The sequence below is a fragment of the Canis lupus genome, chromosome 18 (assembly GCF_003254725.2).
Source record: "Canis lupus dingo isolate Sandy chromosome 18, ASM325472v2, whole genome shotgun sequence".
Lineage (NCBI taxonomy): Eukaryota > Metazoa > Chordata > Mammalia > Carnivora > Canidae > Canis > Canis lupus.
Genome location: NC_064260.1, coordinates 36,209,776 through 36,236,734, shown reverse-complemented (window position 1 = coordinate 36,236,734; position 26,959 = coordinate 36,209,776). Strand labels below are relative to the sequence as shown.

Below are 26,959 nucleotides of genomic sequence, written 5' to 3'. Positions count from 1 at the left end.
TCCTGACCTAGAGAAACTTGCAACAGAAGAGTCAATAACACACACACACACACACACACACACACACACACACACGGGCAGACATTGGATTATAGAATAGGGACATCAAAGGAGAGCAGTTAAGAGTCCCCACAATCTCCTAAGAATAAAGGGATGGAAGTTGAGAATTTTGTTATACTTATGGGAATGGACAGGAGGGGACTAACTGGTAAGAACAGCATCCATGCCTCCTCTATTTATTATCAGACTACATACGTCAAAAATATTGTACACCTTCTAGCATTTCCCACTTAGACATGATTGTAAAATTAATAGGCATTCACATCACCTGTAGAAATTCTACTTCATATTTATCTCTTAAAAGATTTTATCTATTTGAGAGAGCGAGTGAGTGCACACACATGAGCACCAGTGAGGAGAGAGGCAGAGGAAGAGGGAGAAGCAGACTCCCTGCTGAGGAGGGAGCCTAATGCAGGGCTCCATTCCAGGACCCTGGGATCATGACCTGAGCCACCGGGTGCCACTCTACTTTACATTTAATAAACTTTTCCACTGACTTATATGATCATTTTTTCTCAGCATTTATACTAAATTTTTAAGTATCACTATTTATTTGTATAGGATTATGGGAACCTATTAGTTTATACTTTAAACCTAATAAATGGCATTGCTTCAATAACAATTTACATTATTTTCTAATACTAAAAAGTGTATTCTAAATCTGTGCTAATACTAGATATTTGCTGAGTAGCAACTGATTCTTAAAAATACAAAAATTAAATAACAATTTAAAAGGTAATATTCACAAATGTGATCAGGCAATAACAAAAGGATATAACTAATAAACTTGCTAATTATTCTACAATGGAAGATAGTCACTCCTCAAGAGAAGAAAATGTCTTAGGACTCCTATATGTGAAAATAAAATTTTAAAAATATAGCAACCCTACAACATAAACAGATTTGACTTACAGCTCTTTGATTGTGTATTCCCCAGTTAGCTAGTAGTGGCTGGATTCTGGAGGGAAATCCCCCATAGTTTCTGAACAATGATAAACTATATTCTACTAATCCACCCGCCACAGGACTCAGCATTTAAAGTGGCACTCTTACTCAACCTCCTAACTCCAAGTTGCCATCACACTCTAAACTCTCCTCTGCAACAGGGAGGAAGATTGTTTTGACTGGAATTAGTCAGAAGAACCGTACTGCCAACTGCTTCTTTGTACAGCACCTGCTGCCAGCGCCTAAATTCTTGTTATCTCCACAACATGGTTTAATCTTTTAACAGTTGGCTTATTGGTGAAGAGCGAAGGGGTCCTTTGTGTCTGTCTTGGGTTGGCACCCAGTATTAACACCATGCTGTTCTTCGGGAGATATTTTGCTGGACAGTTCCCAAGTGATTCTACATAGACCAGACACAGCCAGGGCCACTAACTCAGCTTCATTGCCTGTTATTAAAAGAAAAAAATCTTGCCAAGTCTGGGGTTCTGATACACTTATAATTGACAATGGCCATTAAATTTCAATTCATGACTTTACCTTCTTTTCTCTTGTTAGTTTAATCGGATAGTTTACCTTTAGACCAAACATTTATGAAAGTGGGGGAAAAATAAAAACTGTGGAAATTTCAATTGATAAAAGAAAGGTGTTCTGACAACCTGCAATATGGTATGCTGTGTATGCATGTGTGCACACACACATATGTGTATGACAGTATTTATGTTGAGACTGTTCTCTAAAAATATATCATCATATAGGTCATTAGGAAACTCTTTTGTTCTTTTGAATACATACATATGTGTGTATATATATACACACATATATATACACAGGATCTATAAATATGTATATGTGATGCATGCATATTCTGGGCCTTTTAAAACTTTTAATTTAATTTTCTTTTCCCAGATTACTAATGAAAGTGGAGCAGCCTTTGATATTCCTATGCAAGTTCAAATAATAAGAGAACCACTTATGGTCTTTACTTACAGATCTGAGGAATAAAACACAGGACAGTGAAATTTTTCTTGAAAGCAGTAGCTCACAGATCACACGCTTTATTGTAACCAAATTGTTTACTACATGGAAATTTTATAAGGTTTTTTACTCTTGATAGTGAATTTAGGCCCGAGTTAAAAAAAATTGACATACAGATTAAAATCACAACTATAAGAGATGTTATAAAATCTCTTTCCTGTGTCCCTAACGTTCATTCTTTTGTTTTCTTTCCCTAAATCTATAGCTGATCAATACATCCACCTCAAAGGCCAAGAACTGGAAAAGTTTAAAGGCAGAAAAACACCAGTGAGTATGTAATTATGCTACCAAACAAGGCAAAATACCTAAGATACCAATATTCAGTCCTCATTAGCTTCCAACTATTGGTCTAAAAATAAGGAAGGGACTTGGGATTTTATTTAAAGTTCTGTGTCCTATGCTAAGGACAGTAAGTTCAAAATTAAAATTAAAATTTTGTGTTTTCCCCCAGCATAAATTATTTGTAGAAAGTATTATTTTTCAATGATTTGCTCTCCAAAGAAATAGGAGAGTAAAAAATTGTTCATTTTTGTCCTGGCCTCCTTTGTTACTTATAATTTATTCTGCTAGCATCCATGACTACTTCCAAGTTATAAGTCTATAACTCATAACAAGTATGCCATAATTTTTAAATCATTATTTGGTACTGTCCTCACCATTTCCATACCAGAGGTTGTCACTAATGTCCTGCTAAAGTTTGATTATACCAAAAGGCTAGTATCAAAATATGTTTTCTTTCCATTTTGATGGGATGTATTACCTGCTAAACACTGAGTCCATTTTTCTGCTATTTTTCCCCATAACCAGGCATTACTCAAACTATTCTTCTCATGAAATGTTTTTTCTTTCATCTTAACTACCATGAAGTTTAAATCTCTTCCAGTACATAGAAATATTTCATTGCCCTTAAACTGAAGCAATCTAAAAATGTAACAATAGAGAACTATTGCAAGATGTATTTGCCAAATTGTCAATTTGTAGTAGATTCCAAATCTTTTTTTGAAATGGATAAAAGAGCAACAGGTTGTAATTGTTGGGGTTATATCTAGCTCCCACATTACTAATAGGGATTATATGTTCCAAATTTTTCTCTGTAGGAAAGGTTTTACTTGTCAATAAGAGATTTAAAAGAACAGTCAGGGGTTGGGCACTGATATCTCTATCTCAAGCCAATTTTAAAACGTATGCATCAAGAATATCGGCTTTTGCCTCCTTCTTTCTACCCCTGTTGTAATCCTCTTAGTGTCTTCTTTACCACAATGAGCATCAAGATTCTACAATAAAAGGCCTTATAGATATCTATCACCTCTGCTAGAATCTTTCTTTAAAAGTGCTCCGTTTCAGGTTATTAAATTACTATTTCCAATGCACTGATCACCTCTCTGTATATAATTGGAGACGCTTTTCTGAAAGGATTGTAAAGGTTTCATAGCTTTAGGGGAGGGCCACTTTTCTTTGAAAGCTTCTTTTTACTAGCCAGCTTATCAAATCATTGCTTTCTTATACTACTATTTTGGTTGGACTGAAATTTTGTTCAAAGCCAATTTCTTCTTCTAAAAATATAATAGTGTATACACTTTTATTTAAGATGAGAGGTTTCTCATTTTCACCAAATCATTAAAACCAGTTAATAATGGTGAAATAATTGGATTGTTATTCTCTAATGTTTCAACATTAGAAAATAATAGTTTTAAAGTCCTACATTGGCATAGAATCAAAAAAAGAAGGCTCCTTTGAGTTCTTTTTCTCTGATAACTCTTTAATATCCTTTTTTTTTCAGGTTTGAGTTGATTTCTGTTGAATGAGTTAATTAGCTAGTGAATTCAATTTCATCTAGCTAACTCTGAACTTCTAGATATTGCAGCAATGACAAGGAAGATTGGGATGCCCTTTGGCCTTGAGAAATGTCTAATCCAGCAGGGAGGATATAAAAAGGACTCCTGAGTTATCTTTCTAACACAAACATCAAATCAGATCCTGCCTCTGCTTGAATATTTCCAATGGCTCCTTGTTTTTGTACAGAACAACATCCAGAATCTCTAATATTGAATTAAGACCCTTCATGATCTGATCCCAATATTCTCAGTAGAACCTACCACTCTCTCTCTTTTCCTCCCCTGTGTGACCTGAAATGTGTTTGCTTGGAGCACTGGCTGACCTTGATTCTTGTAAAAAATGTTGAGCAGAAACAGCATCAAGCTCAATGTCATAAGTGGTATAGCATGAATGCAATGAGGATATGAGTCCAGAAACATATCTAGTTTGGGGATGAAGGTTGGTAAAGAAAGATTTCATGAAACAGGTACAAATCAGATTAAGGCTAGAATGACAGAATTTCAGCGAGCATTTAATGAATGTCTGCTGTATGTCAGACACTGTGTTAGAATACAGTAGAAGGGTGACAAAGAAAGCTAGTGGGTGGTGACAAAGAAAGAGAAGTTGAATTCCAAGTAAAGGAATCCATATGGGCATAATAACAAAAATTATGAAGTACTTTCAGAAAGCAACAAGTGAACAAACAGGCTTGGCTAACATATGAGGAACATATTAGGGAATATTGAGCCTTGAAAGATAGGTTGTGGCAAATTTTTAAAAAAATCATTCATCAAAAATGTATTTGTGTACCTGCCCTACATTCAAGATCTGGGCTAGAATTCAAAAATATAAAGATGAGTAAGACTTAATGTCTGTGCCCAATGAATTATCAATTTAGTGGGAGAGAAAGACACAAAAACAAATGACCATTCCAAAACACAAACTCTAAGAACATTCTCAAAGATGAAAAGGAGGCTCAATAATACAAGGTTCATTCTTCCTGGAGAATCTGGGAAGGCTCCATAGAAGAAGTTGAATAAAGCCTTAATAGGGAAGGAAGGGTAATGTTGGGGGTATATCCTAGACCAAGAACAACACACATCAAGAGTACCAAAGTGAAAAACATGTTATGGCGCACAATTTATTAGCTCTAACTCTAGTGTACTATACAAAGAAGATCAAGAAGAGAATATTGGACAGGTAAGTTGAGAGTAGGGGTAGATTAGAGGAGAATCATGGAGATCAATGAATGCCTGATGAGGATTTGGAATTTCAGTAGGTAACAGCCAGGGATACAAGTTTTTTTTTAACAAGAAACAATGTCACAGCAAAAACCTAAAAGGAATGCCAACAGGATCAGAACTATGGTAAATAAATCTTAATGTGAGATGTATATAAAATATAAATATAGACATTAATTCTTAGTGTACCATTCAACTTGCATTTATTTGTTTTCTAAATTTGCTCCAATTCTGACAGGATTAGAGATACAGTTGACCCTGGAATAACAGATTTGAACTGCACAAGTCCACTTACATGTGGATTTTCTTTGATACAGTGCAATGCTATAACTGTATTTTCTCTTCCTTATGACTTTCTTAATAACATTCTCTTTCTTCTAGCTTACTTTATTGCAACAATATAGTACATAACACATACAATATAGAAATTATGTGTTAATTGACTATTTATGTTACTGGTGAGGTTTCTGGTTAACAGTAGTCTATCAACAGTTAAATTTTAGGGCAGTCAAAAGTTATACGTGGAAAAAAATTATACATGGATTTCCAACCGTGAGGGGTCAGTACCCCTAACTCCATTGTTCAGGGGTCAACTATAATTATTTATTTTATTCTACTTTTATAATCATACAATTTATATTCATATGTGTTTTGAAACAACTAATATTTTCAGTATATTCGACATAATAAACTGAACAGACATGGAGAAATTAAAACAGAGCAGGTTGGGACAACGTGTCTTTTGTATTGTCTCTTGGAAATAAAGGGCCCAGATCATTTAACAGGAAGTCCAATTTTTGGGGGGCATCTCTATCTCTGTGGGTGCCTTTTGGTTTTCATTTCATGAGTTTAAAAACTAAATCTTATGCAGCTGAAGTGGACAACAACCCGGCCACTAAGGAAAAATAAAATAATTATTCCTTCTTTGGAGGTTTATTTATTTATTTATTTATTCATTCATTCCTTCATTCATTCATTCATTGAGAAATATTTAAAATACCTTTCCTTCATTTTCCTTCCTTCATTCATTCATTCATTGAGAAATATTTAAAATACCTTTCCCAGCTCAGTTGGAGAAGAAAATTCTTTACTGGCATGATAAATTTCTACATGTAAATTAATAAACAGAACTTCTGGATTGGGTTGTCAAGAGTTGGGTTTTCTGAAGAATTCCTATTCCTTAAATACATTGACCCATAGAGCAAATAGATCAGATACTTGTTTAACAGCCATCTTAAAGACTTTTTAAAACAACTCCAACTTTTTAATACAGATATAAAGAAAATATACCAAGCAATATTAAGTGACATAATTCAGGTAAAAATTTTTCTAGTAGGAATACCATATATCCCTTCAGTTTTAAAGTGTTTAATTAACAGGAAGTAAAGAGTAACTTGCCCCAATATTCGTAAAATAATTTATTTTTCAAAAACTTCCAAAAAATCCACTCAGTCACCATGTATTGAATGACTGTCCAATACTTAAACTACCCATATTAAATACAAGAAATAATTCCAACCTTGTTCTGTAGGAAATGGTCCTCCAAATCCACCTTTTCAAATTGATCAGGTATCGGTTGATTGGCACCACTGGAATTAATTGGAAATCCTTCACAAACTTCCCAACTAAGAAAAGTAAAATATTTAATTATTTGTGTTAAAATAAAATGCAGTTAATTATAACTCTCTTTAATATACTAGTATAATAATTTATGTATCGTATACTCTACTAGGGAGAGAAAAACAAATGTATAGTCCATAATCTTTTTAAACAGAAATTGCTTTGTTTTCTATAATTGGGAAAGGAAGAATTTAAATTTGTGTTTTGTAATTATTTATAATACTGGGAGATTCAATGCCTAATTATTAATAATACCGAGAAACAAAAAAATGATTTTTAATCTTACAGAATCACTTATAGTGGAGACATCTTCACTGTTAACTTTTATTCTAAGTACAATGGACTATAAATAAAGGATATTTTTTATACTTAAAATGGTTGTTTTAATCACATTATTTTCACAATTTTTAGACAGTCTTATAGAGCAGCACCGTCTAGTGGGCACATGGACAAACCACAAACTGGGGGTAGGGGGTTCATCTTAGTTCACCCAAATCACTTATTTTAAAAGTGAACCAATCCTTACCCTAAAAAAAGATTATCTGGCTCAACACTGATATGTTAAGACATATCATATGGCATGTTATTCAAGAGAAACCAGTTCTGGGACTCGTAATAGTATTTTTTTTCAAAGCCCTGAGAAATATAAATTAGAGTATGATTATTAAGATTTCAAATGATGCACATTAGAGTATAGAAAGAAATTTCAAGCAGAATCCAAAAATTATGAAAATTATCTTCAAATAAGTTTGTTTTGAGTAAGGATAGCTTCAAATTGTTATGCTCAGTGACCTAGATCTAACTTAAAACTGCTCAATAAAACAGTCCTTATTGCACCCAGGGAAGGGAAATTAAGAAGGAATACATGAACTAAAAATTAAACTCCTAGCTAAAACTTGAAGGGAAAGGGTCTGGGCAAATTTAGAAGCTTACGGAAAGATTGTGGCGCATGAAATGAATCTTCTTGTAAGTGGAAATGCTTATAAAAAAAGAAAGTGCTGAGGGGGGCCTGGGTGGCACAGCCAGTTAAGCATCTGCCTTCAGGTCATGATCTCAAGTCCTGCGATCGAGCCCCGTGTTGGACTCTCTGCTCAGTGGGGATCTGCTTCTCCCTCTCCCTTTGCCCCTCCTCCCTCCTCACCTGCAAGCTCTCTCTCAAATAAATAAAATCTTAAAAAAAAAAAAAAAAAAAAAAGGAAAGCAGATAAATTATTTTGTATCTTTAAAGAAAAAGAACAAGACAAAACATTCAAATCTTGCCTGGATAATACTAACAGTCACTGAGGGCTAGAGTTGTTTAAACAATCAAGGAAGACCAAAGAATTCATCTTTGTAGATAGGTTGAGCAATGTCTAGCTACACTGAGTGACCTCATCAGACAGACCACTTCTGGTTCTCTGGATTTTCCCTGTACATATAGCCTTTTCTCCTGAATACTGAGGAAAGCTGTAATTTGTTAAATTACAAAATACTAAAGATAGATCACCTAATCCAATATACTTTCAGAACTATGCTGAATGTCCAATAATAGCCATTAGCCACATATACCTATTTGAATTAAAATTGGTATAATTTAAACACAATTAAAAATTCAGTTCCTCAGTCACATTAGTCATATTTTAAGTTCTCGATAGTCACAATATATGCATCCATCATCCCAGAAAGTTCTATGAGAGACTGCTAGATAGTGGTTAAGCCCTCAGTTCTTAAGAAAGACTGGGTTAGAATCCTGGCTCTGTCATGTACTAGTTGTGTGCCTGGGCAAATTACTCTGCCCCCCTGTGCCTCGGTTCTGTGTCTATAAAATGGAGTAATAATAAGATAATGTAATAATGGGATTAAGATAATTGTTTTGAGGATTAAACAAATCCTTACCCGATTTATTTAGAACTGTGTGGTCAACACTTAGTAAATAATGGGTATTTTTATTTACAGATAAGAAGCTGACACCCATCTGGTCATGGACAATCATGAGCAGAGATGAGGCTAGATGCTCAAATCCTCTCCTGTTCTTCCCACCATTCCACCGATTCTCTAGCATATTGCTTTTATTTTCAATTTGTCATCATCAAGAGATGCTTAAATACGAGCACTCATACAAGAAAACATTACTTAATATTTTAATAATCCCACTCAAAACTCTTAATTTAGAAACATCCACTAAAAACAGTTTTTACATTTCAAATATAATTGTTATCTCTGCAAAGCAAAAACTATAGTCCACTCATCACTTCATATGGTTGTTTTTAAAACTCAAGAAAAGTTACTGATAAGTCTTTTAGACATTAGCTATTTCATTATACTATGAAATAATTCAATAACATAAATAATTGCTTTTTAAGACAATTCAAATAACATCTTTTAGTTTTGAAATATAAATTAGGTAATTCAAGTTACTTTAACCAAGAACATGTTAATTTACTTGTCACATCCAGGTAGCAGAACAGCATTAGGATCCAAGGAGGTTTTATATGCAACAGTAATGCCATCTCTGTCGAATGTAGTCACCTGGTCAAAGGTGAGACTCAAAACAGGGTTAAGTGGAGATCTGGAAAATGGAAAAAAGATCAAAGCTATATGTAAAATTATACAAACACTGAAATTTGAGTACAAATAAACAATAAAAGCTACAATATCAGTGGGTAACAAAATCCAGAAATAAGTGAATTTCTTATTATATAGCACTCTTGTTGATACCTTATGCTGACACCTGAAATGCACATTTTAGTTTATTTGGCTGATTTATAATATGTCAAGGATAGTGGTAACACATGTAATTTTTAAAAATAATTTCAATAATAAAAGGATTTAGTTGAGAAAAACAACCAATTATCATTCATGCAATTTTCATTTCTTATGTATAACTACAATGCAATACACCATTAATATTCTCCAGAGCTGATAATTAAATGAATTCCTAATATTTAGCTATAAATTACTATTTTTGTGAGCTCACTAAATGTTATGGTGATCTGATTTTTCATATTACATTCTGTTAGCTACTTTGTTTTATATTAATTATTTGAGATTAAAATCAAATAGGAAACAGATCTTAAAACAATGGTAACCAGCATTATATCAACTATGAGCCATTTTTTTCCTAAAGTGGTGACAAAGCCTTGCTATTTAACTTCATAATTATAGGACTCCACCTCATCACCCGTGTAGGGTTGTCAAAAATTTTTAAACTGAATCTAATCATGAGAAAACATTCAGACAAATCCAGAATATGGGACATTCTACAAGAAAAGTACCTGAACTCTTAAAAAAAAAAATTCAATGGCATGAAAAACAAAATAAAAGGTGAGAGACTATTCTAGATTAAAGAGACTAAAGAAAATAACTAAATGTAATACATGAATCTTATTTGGATCCTGGACTACAAAAAAACTCAAAACTACATTTTGGATAGTTTAAACATAGATTGTATATTAGATGATGCTACATTATTCTTGACTGCTCTAGATATTACAATGTGGTGACACAGGAGAACATTCTATTCTTCAGATACATATCTGAAGCATTTATGAGTGAAACATTAATGATGGCTTGGAAATAATCCCAAACCTCTCAAAAGAGAAAAGGGGGATATAAAAGGTAAATCTAATGTGGCAGACTATAAACTGGTGAATCTAGGTGAAGGGCACTTAAGTGTTCGTTGTACTATTCTCTCAAGTTTTCTGTAGATTGGATATTTTCCAAAATGAAAACTGGGAGAGGGATCCCTGGGTGGCGCAGCGGTTTGGTGCCTGCCTTTGGCCCAGGGCACGATCCTGGAGACCCTGGATCGAACCCCATGTCGGGCTCCCAGTGCATAGAGCCTGCTTCTCCCTCTGCCTGTGTCTCTGCCTCTCTCTCTCTCTCTCTGTGACTATCATAAATAAATAAAAAAATTAAAAAAAAAAAAAAAAAAAAACTATCCTTGTGAAAACTGGGAGAAAAATAATTACAGGACTCAAAATAAAAGCGGATGTTGGCAAAATCATCTTTCATAAATGAGTAAGCTAACTCCCTGTGTCAACACATTAGAATTACTGTCTAAAAATGAGTATCATTTACTTAGTACATACTGCACATTCTCTCAATATGTTTTAAACTAGATCTAGGAAATGACTTTTAGACATAAATTTCAGAAATTCCAATTGCAAAAAAAAAATGCTCTAATGGTCTCCTAGTACTTTATATTGGATTCAAAACCAGAAAAAAAATGATCCTATTAAAATAACAATGGTATATAAATATATATACTTATGAATTCTTGCACCTACAATCCTCAGTTGATTTTAGACTATTCCAGATACTTAGCATTTACTTATTCCACAAATATGATTCAATAAACCAAGAACAAGTGTTTCATCTTATTAAAATACTGTATTATAGCACACATCTTTAAAACATTAAGATTAGTCATTGCTTTCACTTTAATAATGATATTTAAGAAGAAATTATTACACATATTTTTTAAAAGCCTTTCCTTATAATTGGAGAGCTTGCTAAATTATTCAAGATTTCTTGCCACTGTAAAATTCATCATTTCTACCATTATAAAAACAGCTCTCACAATGTAATTAAATAATATTTTGAAATATGTCTATGAAAGAAAACATCATTCCTTACATATATATTTTTAATTCTATAAATTACACAGCATAAGAAATTACTAAGCACTTTAATTTTACTCTACTAGGAGAGAAGAAATAGAATTTTATAATATACTACCCACAACTAATCCTACCAACTTCCAAAACCTGCATGAATTTCTGGGTAGATTTATTTCGGTATTTGAAATTTTGACTCTTAGAATACATATCAAATCCAATCGCCTTTAGTCTGTCTACGCGATTTTCATTATAATTCATATACAATCAATTATACTCGACAAGCAAAGTTATTTTCCTCTATTTCCCTTATTCAGGTAAATAAAGGCTTAAAAAATTTTAAAGTAGGCAGAAAAGTGTGTTTAAGTTTCCTGACAAGCAGTTTCAGAGTTCATCTGGATGTGTCCTGTCAAAATATGCATAAATTTCTAAGATATTCCACACAACAGCCCAGCTCATCAGTGCCTGTAGACTGCAGCCTTTTTCTTTCCCAGAAACACAGATAATTTTATGCAGGAATTTACCAATCTACAAAAATTTACACAATGTTCAGCAATAACCAGTAATTATTGTGGGATAATGTAAGCTGCTTTTGAGGAATATAACTTTGATGGGATGGGGCTTACAAGCTTTACCAATTTATCTTTAGCTGTCCTGTCATTGGTGCTTAAAAGGTTAAGACTTTATTTGTGAAAACATAGAGAGATAGTGGGGAATCATGTTGTCTACAGCTTCATAAATCTTGCTTAAGATCCTTTTCAATTACCATCCATTTCTCCTTTAAAAAGGGACAAAAAAATAGAGGAGTGGAAGCAGGTCAGGGCAGTGTGCGACAATGACAGTGTGATGGGCTTGGGCCCCCCGTGGCGTTTCCATCTGCTATCATTAAGGTGACTACTCAGACATGAACAAATCCCACTTGCTGTGCTGACAGGCAGACTTCAAGAACTATGACAAGGCATTAAGACAGAAAGTCAGAGAGAGAGAGAAAGAGAGAGAGAAAGAGAGAGATGTCATATCTCACAAACAATACTGCCTCACAAAAAAAAAAGCCCCTGAAATTTTATTGGAATTCAAAATTTAAAAAAACAATTCATAAAAGGTGGTACTTGGCTTCTCAACTCTCCTTTTAAATTAGCTTGCCCCTGAAAAGATTGAGGACAGACAGAGAATAAACACCTTGCTCCTACCTGTACGCTTTACCATAAGACACCCAAATTTTTTGCTCATTCTTCAGCAAAAGTGGATTCTTAATTTCTTGACCATGCTCATCAAAAAGCCGGATTGAAGAAAAATTGAGGCCTGATGGGTTGATGGGAGAGCCTTGAAACCTTTGATGAATCTTGAGAAGTAACTGGTGGTGGGGGAAAATAATGAAGAAGGAGAAATAATGTAAAACGCGAACCTCTATAATAAACTGTCTCTACTCGGTAACAAATGAATCCAAACAAATGATAATTAAATTCATATAGAATGTTAAAAGAAGTGTGAAATGACGGCAATGTTTAGCTCAGTGTAAAGTAACAAAATGAGCATGGGCTTTTAACCAGCAGGGGGTGCCACAGGCTTGTGATTGAGCTCTGACCCTTTGGCACGGGGACTGAAAGCAGATGTGACAGTCTTACAGAAAGAGCATTTAGCTTCTACACATGGTAACAGTCCTCTTTGATAAGGGTTATGCTTTTCTTGTCTGAGCCACACATTTTGTTAGGACCCTTCTAGAGCACGTTCAAGTTTTACAATCAGCAACGTCCCCATCCCCAACTAACCTCAGAGAACCAATGGTAGGACAATTCACCACTTACAGGATTGCAAAAATAAATATGATTTGCAGCCTATGTTGGTTCACTTAGAACTCTTTCTGAAGGTGGTTTAATTTAATTAAGAGCCTTGCAAATGCTTGTGAGCTGCTTCAATAATGTTTCCAAGCTATGAGTAAGCCATAGTTGAAATGTGAAGTCTGAAACGCTGTCTTCTAATATCTTAAATAATAGCATTGTGAGTGTTCACTTCTATTTTACATTTAAGGTTGTTAAGTCATCATGATATTCCTAATTTAAGGCACATTTTAAGTGAAAGTAAATCCAACTGAAATGTGTTGCATATGGAATTTTAAAGGACATTTTTCCTTATCCATCAACTTTGTATGAATGTTTAGGCCTCTGCTCTTTCCTGCTCTGCACCCCACACTATCCATCACTCCGTTCCCCTACCCCTACCCCACCCCCAGCCTTCTGTCACAGGCTTCCTTTTCTTCTCTCCCTTGTCAGGTCTTGTGTCTCTCAATTTCTTGCTACTCTGTAATCTCCGCAGGGATGCGGATACATTTGTGGCCTTTTCTTGCCTGGCTGCTGTACAGGATGCTTTTTTTGCTCCTTCTATTAATTCCCATTGAAGGTATATTGAGTAGCTAAATGAAGAAGCTCAGAGGAAAACAAAGTTGCGATCTTGCCATGTATCTCCGTTTCTTCACTATTGGCTATAAACCCCTGTCCAAGCAAGATGTTTTCTTTGACCAGCAACTATGTTTACAGAACAGCTAAGATTTAGGTTTTGTTGCAATAAGAGATAAATATCCATATCTCTAACTTCATCAGCTCTACATTGTTTTCATCACCTCTGCATTGACTGGATTTTTACCCTTATGCATAAGAAAGGCTGAAAACAATGACACATTTTTCACTTCATTAAAGTTAATACTTCTCATCCAGCCTAACTAAATCCTTTGAATTAAAAATAATGATTACTATTCTCTTTGCGAATATAATAGACAGGATGCTAGAACAGTATAAATCTGCATTGGTTTTGGTTTTGTTCCTTGGAACCACAAATGTGGTTTGAATTCTATAGATCGTTTTTATAAAGCCCCAACACTTCTGTGTGATATAAGCCCTTGAGCTTATTTTTTGTTGCTTTGCTATTATTTCAGAAAATGTGTAATGTTGATCATCTTTTAAATCACAGTGATTTTGCTTTACAGGCATCATCTTTTTCATAAAGGGGAAAGATATAAAATACTTAAGGCCTGATCCAAAAAATAAATGCATACACAAAGAATAGGAGTATTTGGCAGAAGGATATGAACACCTGACAACTTAACCAAATTCATTTTCACAGGAGTAGCATTGCAATCTGTCTTTTTTCAACTTGGTGACAGACTGCATTTTAGGTGTTCAAAGATGAGCATTCAACAGCCTACAGGAGGTAAGGGCTTCAGTGCCTTTCATCTCTAGGTCATTGGTTAGGGTTAGGCTATTGCAACCAAAAGTTGTGATAATCTTCACCCATTTATCTGTAAAGCTATCATCGCCAGGCCTTTATAGGACACAAATTTGTTCAGAGACCTGAGAAGAGTGTGAAACATCTTAGACTAATGATAGAGAAAAGTGTGCACCAAGGGAATAGTCATCCTTGGGTATCACAAGGGAATCCCCATAACAAAGAACTTGACAGTGCCCCTAATTCAAGTTTTTCCTCCAGATTTACTTGCACATAAAAGCAAGCATAGATCAATTTCAGTGTGCTATCAGGCAGCACAAAAACTCTACAAAATAATATCTTCCTGTATAAGATAAAATAAATGCTGTCTTCAATCTTAATGTAAACCAAAAAGTAAAATATTCTAAGGGAAACACGTAGAGAATTCTAGGAAGGTTTTTCTACCATGGTGATTCATACAGTCAGGGATGTTATAGCAAAAAGAAACCAACCAAGGCTCTTGAGCCTTCTCTTTCTAATCAATCAACATAGCATTTCCCATCTCTCCTGAGCCCAGTCAATGATCAGATCAGATGAAAACCTCCTAATTCTATTCAACTCTTGTGTTATATACTCTCCTAACTCTATACAACTGTGAAGGCCAGGTAATGGATACTACTAGGGAGAGGTAAGTCTGAGGGTGCTAAACTGAAGGAGAAAAAAAAGGAGCAAGTCTCTGAACAAAGGCCAAGGAGCAGAGCCCAAAACACTGGTGTGCGCTCGGGTGCATAACCCCAATTTGTAAACAACAGGGTATTCATTGTCCTTTTATGCAAGACAAAGACTCAAAATAAAGACCCTGAACATGTTGGTTCTGCCTGAGAAACATCCCAATTGTCTGGAAAATAAGTAAAGGTAAGAGTGCCTAAGATAAAGCATCTGGATGTGTTTGCAATGAGCACCGGAGAAGACTAAGGCTATATGTTAGTTGCTCAGGGTCTGGGGTTTAGAAATACCCCCAGCCCAGAACATACTCTCCACTTAATATCATGTCACTTCTTTACAAAGTGTAAACAATAGGGCAATCCCAGTGTCCACCGTAGACAGATTTCCAAATACAGGCGTAATGAAGGCTAAGACACCGTTAAGTATGAGGCCAAGAGTTAATACTCTTCTAAAGCTGAGAGCCTAAGAAATTCAAAAGTCAAGCTTGAGACTATTGATCTTTACAGAGCAGCAAATTATTAATCTTCTCAAAACAACTTTAAAGATGTAATTATCTAAATTAATAAGTAACTTGAGAGACATTACAGCCATAAATAGTTGGTAAACTCACATTTTCCATCATGTCGCCAGTTTGAAATGGGCTATTAGACTCCAGGTCTTTTTTGCTGATGCAGACAGAGACCTCTCCAGTGTCTTTACCATTTTCAAATATCTGAAAAATAATCACATTCAAAATTATATATGTATGTGTGAACATATGTAAAATGTGTATGTGCGTGTCAACTGAAAGTCATGCATATGGGAACTATCCAAAGTAAGGCCTGACTCTATGAACATGTGCAAGTAATTGGTAGTGAAAATCAGCAGGACTAGAATCATATAAGAAAGTCTCTGGTTTCTCCCTTCAGTTTCACTGTCTTTAACCTGACTGGCATTCCCCTACAGTTTTAAAATAGAAGGAAAAGTGGACATTAAAGGAAAAAAATCACTGACTGCAATGGATGCTTAAATGGAACAAACATCAAAGATCAAAGAAAGGTCAGTGACCAATTAACTAGTTTATTTCATTCTTCTTGAAGAACATAAAGCCATGAATTACATGAGCAATCTTTGATTTATATCTAAAATATATCAGTGTTCATGGAGCACCTGGCTGGCTCAGTTTGTAGAACAACTCGTGATCTCAGGGTTGTGAGTTCAAGCCCCACACTGGGTGTAGAGACTACTTAAAAAAAAAAAAAAGAAGAAACTTAAAAAAATAAAAATAATAAAATATATCAGTGTTCTAGCCAAACTGTGGAAGGAGCCTCGGTGTCCTTCGAAAGATGAATGGATAAAGAAGATATGGTCTATGTATACAATGGAATATTCCTCAGCTATTAGAAATGACAAATACCTACCATTTGCTTCGATGTGGATGGAACTGGAGGGTATTATGCTGAGTGAAATAAGTCAACTGGAGAAGGACAAACTTATGTGGTCTCATTCATTTGGGGAATATAAAAAATAGTGAAAGGGAATAAAGGGGAAAGGAGAAAAAATGAGTGGGAAATATCAGAAAGGGAGACAGAACATGAGAGACTCCTAACTCTGGGAAATGAACAAGGGGTGGTGGAAGGGGAGGTGGGTGAGGGGTGGGGGTGACTGGGTGACGGGCACTGAGGGGGGCACTTGATGGGATGAGCACTGGGTGTTATTCTATATGTTGGCAAATTGAACACCAATAAAAAATAAATTTATTTTTAAAAATTAATTAAAAAAATATATATCAGTGTTCAGCTCATCTTCTGACTCACTAAAAGGAAATTCAACCTGACATATTTATTGCGTAGCAGTATGATGAAGCCATCCATTTTAAGTGCACATATGCAACAAGTTGTTGAGAACAGAGAGAAAATTCTTAAGCTGCATTATGCAACACTTGCTGGGAAAGAAGTGCTAGCAAGCGTTCTGGTCCAGAGTATCCAAACAAACCAGTCCAGCAGGAATGATCCACTAGAGTGAACACCATCCCCTAACCACGTTGAGGACCCACATGGGGTGTGCCAATCCATTCACCAGGCTCTTAAGAATAGAAGCAGGCCAAGAGAGACCTGATGAATAATTTAAGTCCTTATTTATTTTATTTTTTTCCAAAAGTTCTTTTCTTCCCTTTCTGATACACATATCACATCAAGTAGTCATTGTATTTATCTCTCGTGCTATTTCCAGAGAAGATGATTTAGGAAAATATCTTATTTGTAAGGAAAGAAAACCATCTGTTTTACTTTTAAGACAGTTTTGAGAGTTATTTAATTAGTCCTAACCTCATTTGGGAAATAATGTGCTTCAATAATACTTCCTTAGGCTTTAGCAAAAAAAAAGAGAGAGAGAGAGAGATTTAAAAAAAAAAAAAAAAGAGTAATAATGTTCAAAAATTGTAGTTTTTTTTCCACTCAGCACTTTTCATCATGCTGATGGTCCATGGAAATAGCACAAGCTATCAGCCTTGTCTACATCCTATAGCATCTTTTGCTAACCAGGATTTTTAAAAACTTCTTTTCTGAGTACATATATAATTCTGAGCAAAAAAAAAATCTCTCTACTTTTATAGGGAACTTTGTAAACCCAACTGTTGCCTGCAAACCCATGGGAAATAATGTGGATGGAGAATCTTACCCTCCCAACAATCTCTTCAGAGCCCTAACCTGAACGTCTTAAACAATGGTGACATTTGGCAAGGACAGTCACGATTCTGGATGTCAAGCATACTGCAAGGTTAGCATTGACAAAAGCTCAGTTTGGGGAACTTATTGATGTTCCTTGCTTTGTCAAGACTTGCTAGATGTGGAATCAGAGTGCAGAAAATTATGTTCTAGAAAATAGCAGTGTGGGTGCTAACTGCCAAACTGAGAGAGCAAAGAGGAGTTGGCCAACATCTAGGACCTTCATTAGTTCACTGTTTCTTTCACTACCAGTAAGAAGTCTGCCCTTCTATGTCCAAAATTGTTCTCAAAAACAAACAAACAAGGCTCTGGTTTCCAAAATCTCTATAAGGGCATTTAAAAAGATATAAATGTTTTAGGGTTTAAGTACAAGTTTAGGTGTTTCAGTGAAAGAAGGCTGCCCTCCATTAGGTATAATGTATTGTTTTCTGTATTTATACAAAAATAAAAATTCCCCAAGCTGAAATACTATGAGATTCTGCTTTTCTTAAGGCCTACCTCTCATTCTTTATACTATGCTCATTTTTATAAAATCCAGTATTATATTTATTTTTTTTCTTCCTTTGCATGGGAAGCACTTTTTTTTTTTTTTTTTACTTCTACCGTCCAATGTCTAAACAAAGATCACTCTCTAAACAGAAGTTCTGTGATTGACTAGATATAGAAAAATTAAAGAATAGTTGACTTTTACTTTCCTTCTGCCTGGTCCTTGGCTTACGAAAAACCAACTGCTGTATTGGCTCCTCAGTGGCTCTCTGCATGGCCTCGCCTCCCTATGGCTCTAAAATTAAATTCTTACCCTTGGAGTGGGATGATGGAAAAAGCTAGCTGAGGCTAGTCTTGGGTCCCAAGGAGTAAGGTAATAGAACTTAAAAAAAAAAAAAAAGGTGATCCAGATCCTCTTTAAAAACACTGTAGCTAACGACTAGTGAAGAAAATATCTATGAATAAGGATTTACTTCTATGATTAGTTTTAACAATCAAAAAATTTTAAGGAGTGTTTTCCATCAATTACTCTCCTTCATGTCAATATTGACTTTTCTTAAACAGGATTAAATTAGATTAACACTATGTTTTATTGTAATGTTGTAATTGATTCATTCACTCAACAAATATTTACTGAGTGCCTACCACGTGCCAAGCACTGCTCAGGTGCTTAAGAAATATCAAGAAGCTAAGATTCCTGCTTTTAAGGAATAGAACAAGTAAGTAAATCATATAGCATAGTCAGGATACATCCAGGTCTTGTAAATGCTAATTGTTCATTCTTTTTGTTAAAGAAGGCCCACCAAATTAAATGAACTTGGTGGACCTTTAATACAATTTGGTGGGCCTTCTTTAACAAAAGGAATACAAAATTACAAATGTAAAACTAGATACAAAATATTCATTTAAAATGAGAAAAGAGGGACGCCTGGGTGGCTCAGTGGTTAAGCATCGGCCTTTGGCTCAGGGTGTGATCCTGGAGTCCCGGGATCGAGTCCCACATGGAGCTCCCTGCATGGAGCTTGCTTCTCCCTCTGCCTGTGTCTCTGCCTCTCTCTGTGTGCGTCTCTCATGAGTAAATAAACAAAATCTTTAAAAAATAAATAAGTAAATAAAATGAGAAAAGAAATCACAATTTACACACATTCAAAAGCTCACCCATAGCAAAAAATTACAAAATATTATCATTAACTATCTAAACACACATATTTTGGCTGAATTGTCTTTGATCACCTTTTCTTGTGGTAATTTGGTAACATTTTTCTATAAGGAGAATGGAAAGATAATTCTTCCCTCTAGCATGGTTAATGAAAAGATTTTTGATTACTAATTAGAAAAATCTCTCTCCATTGAGCTCTACGCTCAATACAGAGTCTACTTTGGATTTTCCTTTCTTCTCCCTCCCATCCCCTTTCTCTCTCAAATAAATAAATCAAATCTAAAAAAAAAAATTGTTTAAAAAAAAGAGGATGCCTGGGTGGCTCAATCGGTTGAGCACCTAACTTTTGGTTTGGGCTCAAGCTGTGATCTGACAGTCATGGAATTAAGCTACAATAAATAAATAAAATCTAAAAAAAATTTTTTTTAAAGAAAAATCTCTCTCAGCTTCACAACTTTGTTGGTCATTTCATAAAAGTATTTAGTATTAATGTCAAATTTGGGGAAATCTTGATCAGATTTCTTTAAAATTGGCTTTATTGGCTTTATTATTTTCACAACTTTTTTTCCTCCACCACCCATATACTTTTGATGCCAAGCACTCTAATCCATAGTCAGAAAGCAATATGCTCTATGGCTAGCGGGCAGTAGCCACCTTCCTGGAAGCTCTTTCCATATCAGAACAGTTAGCACTAACTGAACTATACAGGGAAGTGACTGCAAAACACTAATTACATTCCACTATACCTAAACTAAATGTATCCCAAATTCAATTTCCCCCCACCAGACCTCAGAAACACGGCCACTTCAACACCACTTGGTACAAGGGCAAACTTGACAGAGAAGAAATTGGAGTGAAACAGACAGTGGTCTCAACCAATTACAGTTCAGATATAGTTGCAAATTTTATAGGAACACATGACCATGTGCACCCATTGCTAGTGTTTCTCCCAGAGTTTTGGAAGAGACCTGTGCAGGGAAGGGACCCTGAAGCTTCAGTTTCATTAGCTCCATAGTAAATGTACCTCTGAGATTGTTAGAAGGTGGTATTATCTAAAAAAGGGCAGAGGATATAGGGTCTGGGATCAGGGAGTGTGATGGGCATGGTAAACACCATATGAAGCAGGTGACCAGAACAGGCTTTCAAAAGAGGAAAGACTTGAGTAAGGAGTTGACAGGGAGAGTTAACCAAGCAAATAGGCTGGAGAAGAACAGTGCAGGCAGAGGGAGCTGCTTGAGCAAAGAAACTAAGGCAAGGATGTGCCCAGTACATTCTAAGAACTGCAAGAAGACTAGTGTCGTTAGAGCAAAGTGATAGAGAAATGGAGACTCTTTGGAAGGTTTGGAACAGAGCAAAAACAGGATCTAACTTAAAAGGATTATTGTGGCTGCTGGGCAGAGGTAGATTGTAGGGACCAACAGCAATCTAAAGAATGGATGATGGTGGCTCAAACCAGAGTAGTAACAATAGTCATGGTGAGAAATGGTCCATTTCTACTGTTCATTCCTGAAGTAATTTTACTTACTTATTTGTGTATAAACAGGGTTGGGAATTAAAATTTGCAACTAGGCTAATATTTCTGAAATATGATGTCTGTGTGTATGGGTATAAATAAATGAAATGAAATATAACTGTTCATATGAAGTATTTGTGAAGGCAGAAAAATACCAGTGAAGATCTAGAAGAATTTTATTTATATATACAGTGACCAAAACTTAAACTTTATGGGGAAAGATGACCTGAATGAATTTTGACCTAATGTGGTTCTTTGACAGGTTTGCTGGGCATCATGTATCCTATCTATTTAAGGACTTGTATAAGGTCTAGTTCAGTGTCATTATCCAGCCTCTAATACTATAAGTCTGGTTAAGAGCTAGCTGTGGGGGAACAGCAGGTTCCCAAACTCTCCGTAATAGCGAGGCAGACCACCCAGGAAGCTCTTCTGTGCGTGAATAGAAGGCCAAACATCTAAGCTTCAAAATACCTCAGGATACAATGCTGTCAAGAGGCAATAATAGGAAAATGACACTGCAGTGAGTTGCCAAAAGTTGAGAGGCTGTACAGTAACAGGATTTACTATAAGAGGTCCAGTGAAGAACAGGAATATAAAATAGCCACGCAAAAATATGTGGCATATTTCAGGTGGATAGAATTAAATATGTTGAAACAAAGTTAACTCACATTGTTTTGGATTGTGATCCCCAGAATGCAGACTCTGAGACCAAGATTTACTCACAGGAAGTTTACCGGGGAGCCTTCGCCAGAGTAACACTGGTGAGGGAATGAGGAAAGCCGGCGTGGGTAGCTGAAGGTGAACTGTGATGTGGTTGCATCAGAGGCCTCTGGTGGGAGCCCTAGAGCTGGAATGGCCAGCCCTTCGGAGTTGTCCAGAACTGAGGAAAGGGAGCCATGTCTTTGCACTGCGTATGAGCCAAATGCAAGCTGCCCTCAGGATGTGGGCCTAGTCTTGGGAGAAGCAGCTCCTTGACATGGAGGGCAATAAGGATATAGCTGTGGGAGCTGAGGGATGGGTACCTCAGTCTGGAAGAGGGGATTTGGCAGCGTGGCACAGCATCCGCACACACATGCATGGCAATCCAGAGTGCAGGGTGCATAATCACACACATTAAATCACTCAATGCTCAAAGCAACCACATTTTACAGGGAAGTCTCACAAAGGTTAAATGACTTGCCCTGGGCCAAATCTATTTATAAAGGATAAGGAGATCTTCAGAAATAAAGTCCTATCATGTTTTTAATTACAAATATCAAAGTTTGTTCTTATATCTAGTTTTGGAGACTATAATAAGATGAAACTTAATATGAAAAAATTTAAGGGCACAGAAAAGTATTTTATACTAAAAGATTTTTCAATGTAAGTCAAAGAACATGAAAATTAAAATGAAATATTTGTCTTATGCGAGAAGCTAATTAACCATGAAATAATCTTTATCCAATCAAAATTCAAAATCACGATTGCAGATAGAAAATCAACTCTAACTGAATTAACATTATATGTACATTAAATCAAATAAATGTACTGTTAGGTTTTTCACTTTTATAGACTTGCAAGATAATTTTTAGAATATTCACAGTTTCTATATTTTCTCAAATGTGTATTATAAATCAAACAGTAAACATGTCTAGCTTAGATAAAGTGATAATCAAAAAGCAAATATTAAAATTATGGGATTAGGGCAATGAAAAGTTAATAATGAATTAATATGTTTATACTACATATAAGAAAAAGTGTTTTAGTGCCTAACAGATGTTTTTAATTAGTATTTAACAGGTAAGGAGACAGTATGTTTTGTCCCAGGAAATGAAAATACACTTAAGTGAAAACGAATTGTATAATTGTTAAACTTTATAAGTCTAAGTGGTATCTGGACCAACAATCAAATAATGCTTAAAGCCCATTAAAAGGATAACAGAAAATGATTGATTTTAAAAAAGAGGTGTTTTAAATTTCTTCTATAAATTGAAGCAGAACCCACCATTTGGCAGATGTAAATTAAGTGACTGCCCAGGGGGTAGGATTTTAGGTGAGAGCCAAAAGACTCTGACCCCAAAAATATGTCTCCCACCAACTTGTCAATACTTGAAATTCCACTCAGAGATTTACTCCTTTATCATAATTAAAATACCATGGAGTAAATGATATTCAGCCTTATAGATTATTGATCCTTTGAGGCTGTTATTATCAATCTCAGCTCTCTGGAATTCCTCAGCAGGCTTGGAGTGGGGCTGGTGGATGGAGGTCTATGGTCCCAAGTGGGAGAACAAACGTAATGAGTGAGTCTGTGGGGTCAGCCACCATCCTGGCTTCAAATAGGACAGATAGAGCCTAGTTTCATTTATATAGTAGATTCCAAAAAAGAATTTTAATCTGAGAAAAATATGTTTTTGTAAACTGTCTTACCTTGAAAGAAGCTTTTGCCCTTTTCAAAACAGTAAATCTTGAAAAAAAGGTGATAAATGAGAACACGGGGCACTGGGCAGTCTAAATTGGGAGTTCAGGGAGTGAGGGTGGAAGAAAGCCAACAGAGGCTGAGGATGGAGAGGCCTGCAAAATGACCATCATAGGCTTCACAGTTAACCTGGGGGAAGAACTGCACTTTGCTGCCATTAAGCATTTAAAATCACATTTCAGGGGTGCCTGGGTGACTCTGTTGAACAGTTGACTCTCGATTTTGGCTCAGGTTATGATCTCAGGATTGTAGGACAGAGCCCTGTACAGGGCTTCCCACTTAGCAGTCTGCTTGAGATTCTCTTTCTCACTCCCTCTACTCCTCCTCACCTCTCTAAAATAAAAAAATAAATCTTTTTTAAAAAGTCATGTTTCATTGTTTTGTTATTTTTTTTGTATATTTTTATTGGAGTTTGATTTGCCAACATACAGTATAACACACCTGGTGTTATATTTTATTTTTAATTTTTTTTTTATTTATGATAGTCACAAAGAGAGAGAGAGAGAGAGAGAGAGGCAGAGAGGCAGAGACACAGGCAGAGGGAGAAGCAGGCTCCATGCACCGGGAGCCCGACGTGGGATTCGATCCCGGGTCTCCAGGATCGCGCCCTGGGCCAAAGGCAGGCGCCAAACCGCTGCACCACCCAGGGATCCCTATATTTTATTTTTAAAGAGCTTATCTCCCATCCCATTTTTCTGTGTCTATTGACAAAGTGAAATTTCCAAAACAAGGTGAATGGTCTACAAAAATATTTTCTTTGTATCCAATTACAATTCTCACTAAGTTCAAGATATGAAAATGTTCAAAATTATCTAGCTGATGGTGGCAAGGCAAATATGCCTGTCTATCATGTCTTAACCTAAGTAATTTCAATAAGCCCTTTATACATTCAGATGTTTGAAGAAGAAATGAAATAAGGGTCTCACTTTGTCTATATTAATTTAGTGTTTAAAATTATATTTAATTGGGATTCAAGTACCAGGTATGTAGGTCCTAGTAGGTGGATATAATATGATATAATATATACAAGAGCTTGGTAAATTAAGGTTTTTGGAAGCTCCTGGACTCAATATATTTCTTTTCAAAGAAAATGAGGACTTCTTTTTGATGAGAAAAACATAGTCACATCCCCCAAATTTTATTTCACTGGGGGAAATGAAACATTTTAAGATTAAATATGAGCTAAATCATCAGACTTCTCCAAATTCTTAGCCTCAAAGATCATATTCTCATATTTGGATAGAATATATGTTTTTATGCTTTCAGTGTCTTTTAAAAATATATCAAATGTGCCTATAAATTTGATTTTTTTCCTTAATATGAATAAGTATCTTGGGTAACTAAAACCTATACAAAAGTTTGCCATCAATGGCAGCACATTTTTATTTTAATGAATAACCCATTTTTTGTCATAAAACATTAATGAAATTGTAAGTATAATCTTAAGTAGGTGTAAATGTATCACTTCATTTGCACTTATTAGAAAATCTGTATTCATTTCTATGTTCAGATGATCAATTGACGCTTGATAATACTCATGGTGAGTTGGGCTAACATAGATGTCAGTGAGTAATCCAGGGGACGGGAGCATATGTAGGAAGAGAATCTCAACAACTTGAGCATCTCAAACACTCTGTGAAAAAGCTAATTGAGAGGTAAAAACAAATTAACTGCTATGGAGAAGGACAATCTCCCCGAGAGAGAGTGCGTGCCTACAGCAGTAAGGTTCAGTGGTTGCATTTAGTCTGGGTAACTGCTGGGACAGTAATCCAGCTCTGGCCTGTGGACTTTCCCTGCTGACTGCCCACCTGGCAATTCTCTGGGCACCTTCAAGGCTGTCAGGACTGCGCAAGGAAAGCTGGTCTCATTACAACCAGCTCTGCGTGGGAGCTGATGCCCCAACCAATTGCTCTTCCTGATTTTGATACAGATGCAGTTTTTCTCTTCAGCCCATCAAGGAAGGGAAGACTGTATCTTCCTGCACAGAGATTTACACCTGGCTGCAGATGCCTGTCAGGAAATAGGCTGAGGTGAATATACTGGCATTTCCCCCCCAACAGTTGAAAGATGGATGGATGGAAGGAAGGAAGGAAGGAAGGAAGGAAGGAAGGAAGGAAGGAAGAGAAAAGAAGGTAAGAAGAAAGGGAGAGAAAGAAAGAATGGAAAGTAGGGTAGAGGAGCAGTTTCAGTGCCTACTGCTAATATTTATCCCGTAAGATATTGGAAAGCATTCATAAGATCTCAAGTTTCTTTGCCTTTAAAATGAGCAGCCCAATACTTGCCTACTATGATAAAATCCACATATAAAAATTGATGATCTCCATCACATTTTGCCCAACATTTAATGAGTGTTCTTAAAATCATAATAACCTTGAATATTCCAATTTTTCCGCTTTTATCATAATTCCTTTGAAAATGAATGTCATGTTGGAACATTTTAGTATCTGTACTTAATGCATATCCTAAATTGGTTTTTCCATTGTTTATTTAAATAATGTAGGTGAAATAACAAAGCTCAAGGATTGTAAATACATATCTGGAAAAGAGCAGGTTAAATAGAAAGATAAAAATCAAGGGATGTACAATGGAAATAAGGACATAATACACACTCAGTGATGAACCTATTCAAGAAAAAATCTTGCCACTATCTTATGGATAACCTCAGTTATCTCCTTCTATTTGTTTAATTGTTCCATAGATTTCTAAATATTTATTATTTTTTTAAGATTTTATTTATTCATTCATGAGAGACACACACACACACACACACAGAGGCAGAGACATAGGCAGAGGGAGAAGCAGGCCCCATGCAGGGAGCCCTACGTGGGACTCAATCCTGGGACTCCAGGATCTCGCCCCGGGCCAAAGGCAGGGGCCAAACCGCTGAGCCACCCAGGGATCCCCAGATTCCTAAACATTTAAATAAACCTTCTACTAATTCATATGGTTATAATGAAAACTTTAAACTTATGAAAAAACTGACCATCAAAGAGAACATAAATTTCAAATGGATTCATGGTGCTCTTGTGCCACTGGCAGAGCAAATTTCAAATTCAAATATCTAAATACAAATTCAGATATCCAAAGCATAAGGAATGCTAGGAGGGTATTGCAGATAAAAGTTAGAATCTTTTCTGTTATCAAATTATCCCATTTTCTAAAGATAAACAAGCCGATGAACTAGAATGATAAAGTTGTAGTAAAAAGCTGAAAAAACTCACACATTAGTTTCATTGTCTTCAAAAGATGTCATATTCCTCTAATTGTATAAAAACAATCATAGGCATGGGCCAAAAGGGCCTTACCTCTTCCAGTCCTAGAGTGCTGGAAGTTGCTGGGAGGTATAGAGAATCACAAGGGGGAAGCCAGCAATTCCCCAGCAATTAAGGAGTATTTCCAT

At 35.7% G+C, this 26,959-nt stretch overlaps 1 protein-coding gene across 25 annotated transcripts in view; it reads right to left on the bottom strand.

Moving 5' to 3' along the window:
* Window positions 1–26,959, bottom strand: part of DCDC1 (doublecortin domain containing 1) — a 482,427-nt gene that overhangs the window by 235,375 nt on the left and 220,093 nt on the right. For all 25 annotated transcript variants that reach the window (XR_007403614.1, XR_007403613.1, XR_007403622.1 and 22 more), the window contains 4 exons: window positions 15,849–15,950; window positions 12,505–12,668; window positions 9,139–9,264; window positions 6,616–6,721 (listed from right to left, as the gene is read on the bottom strand). Coding sequence is in view for 3 of the 25 variants with exons in the window: in XM_035701486.2 (XP_035557379.2) it covers window positions 6,616–6,721; window positions 9,139–9,264; window positions 12,505–12,668; window positions 15,849–15,950 (498 nt within the window). In the remaining 22 variants the exon portion in view is untranslated. The remainder of the gene's footprint in view (window positions 1–6,615; window positions 6,722–9,138; window positions 9,265–12,504; window positions 12,669–15,848; window positions 15,951–26,959) is intronic.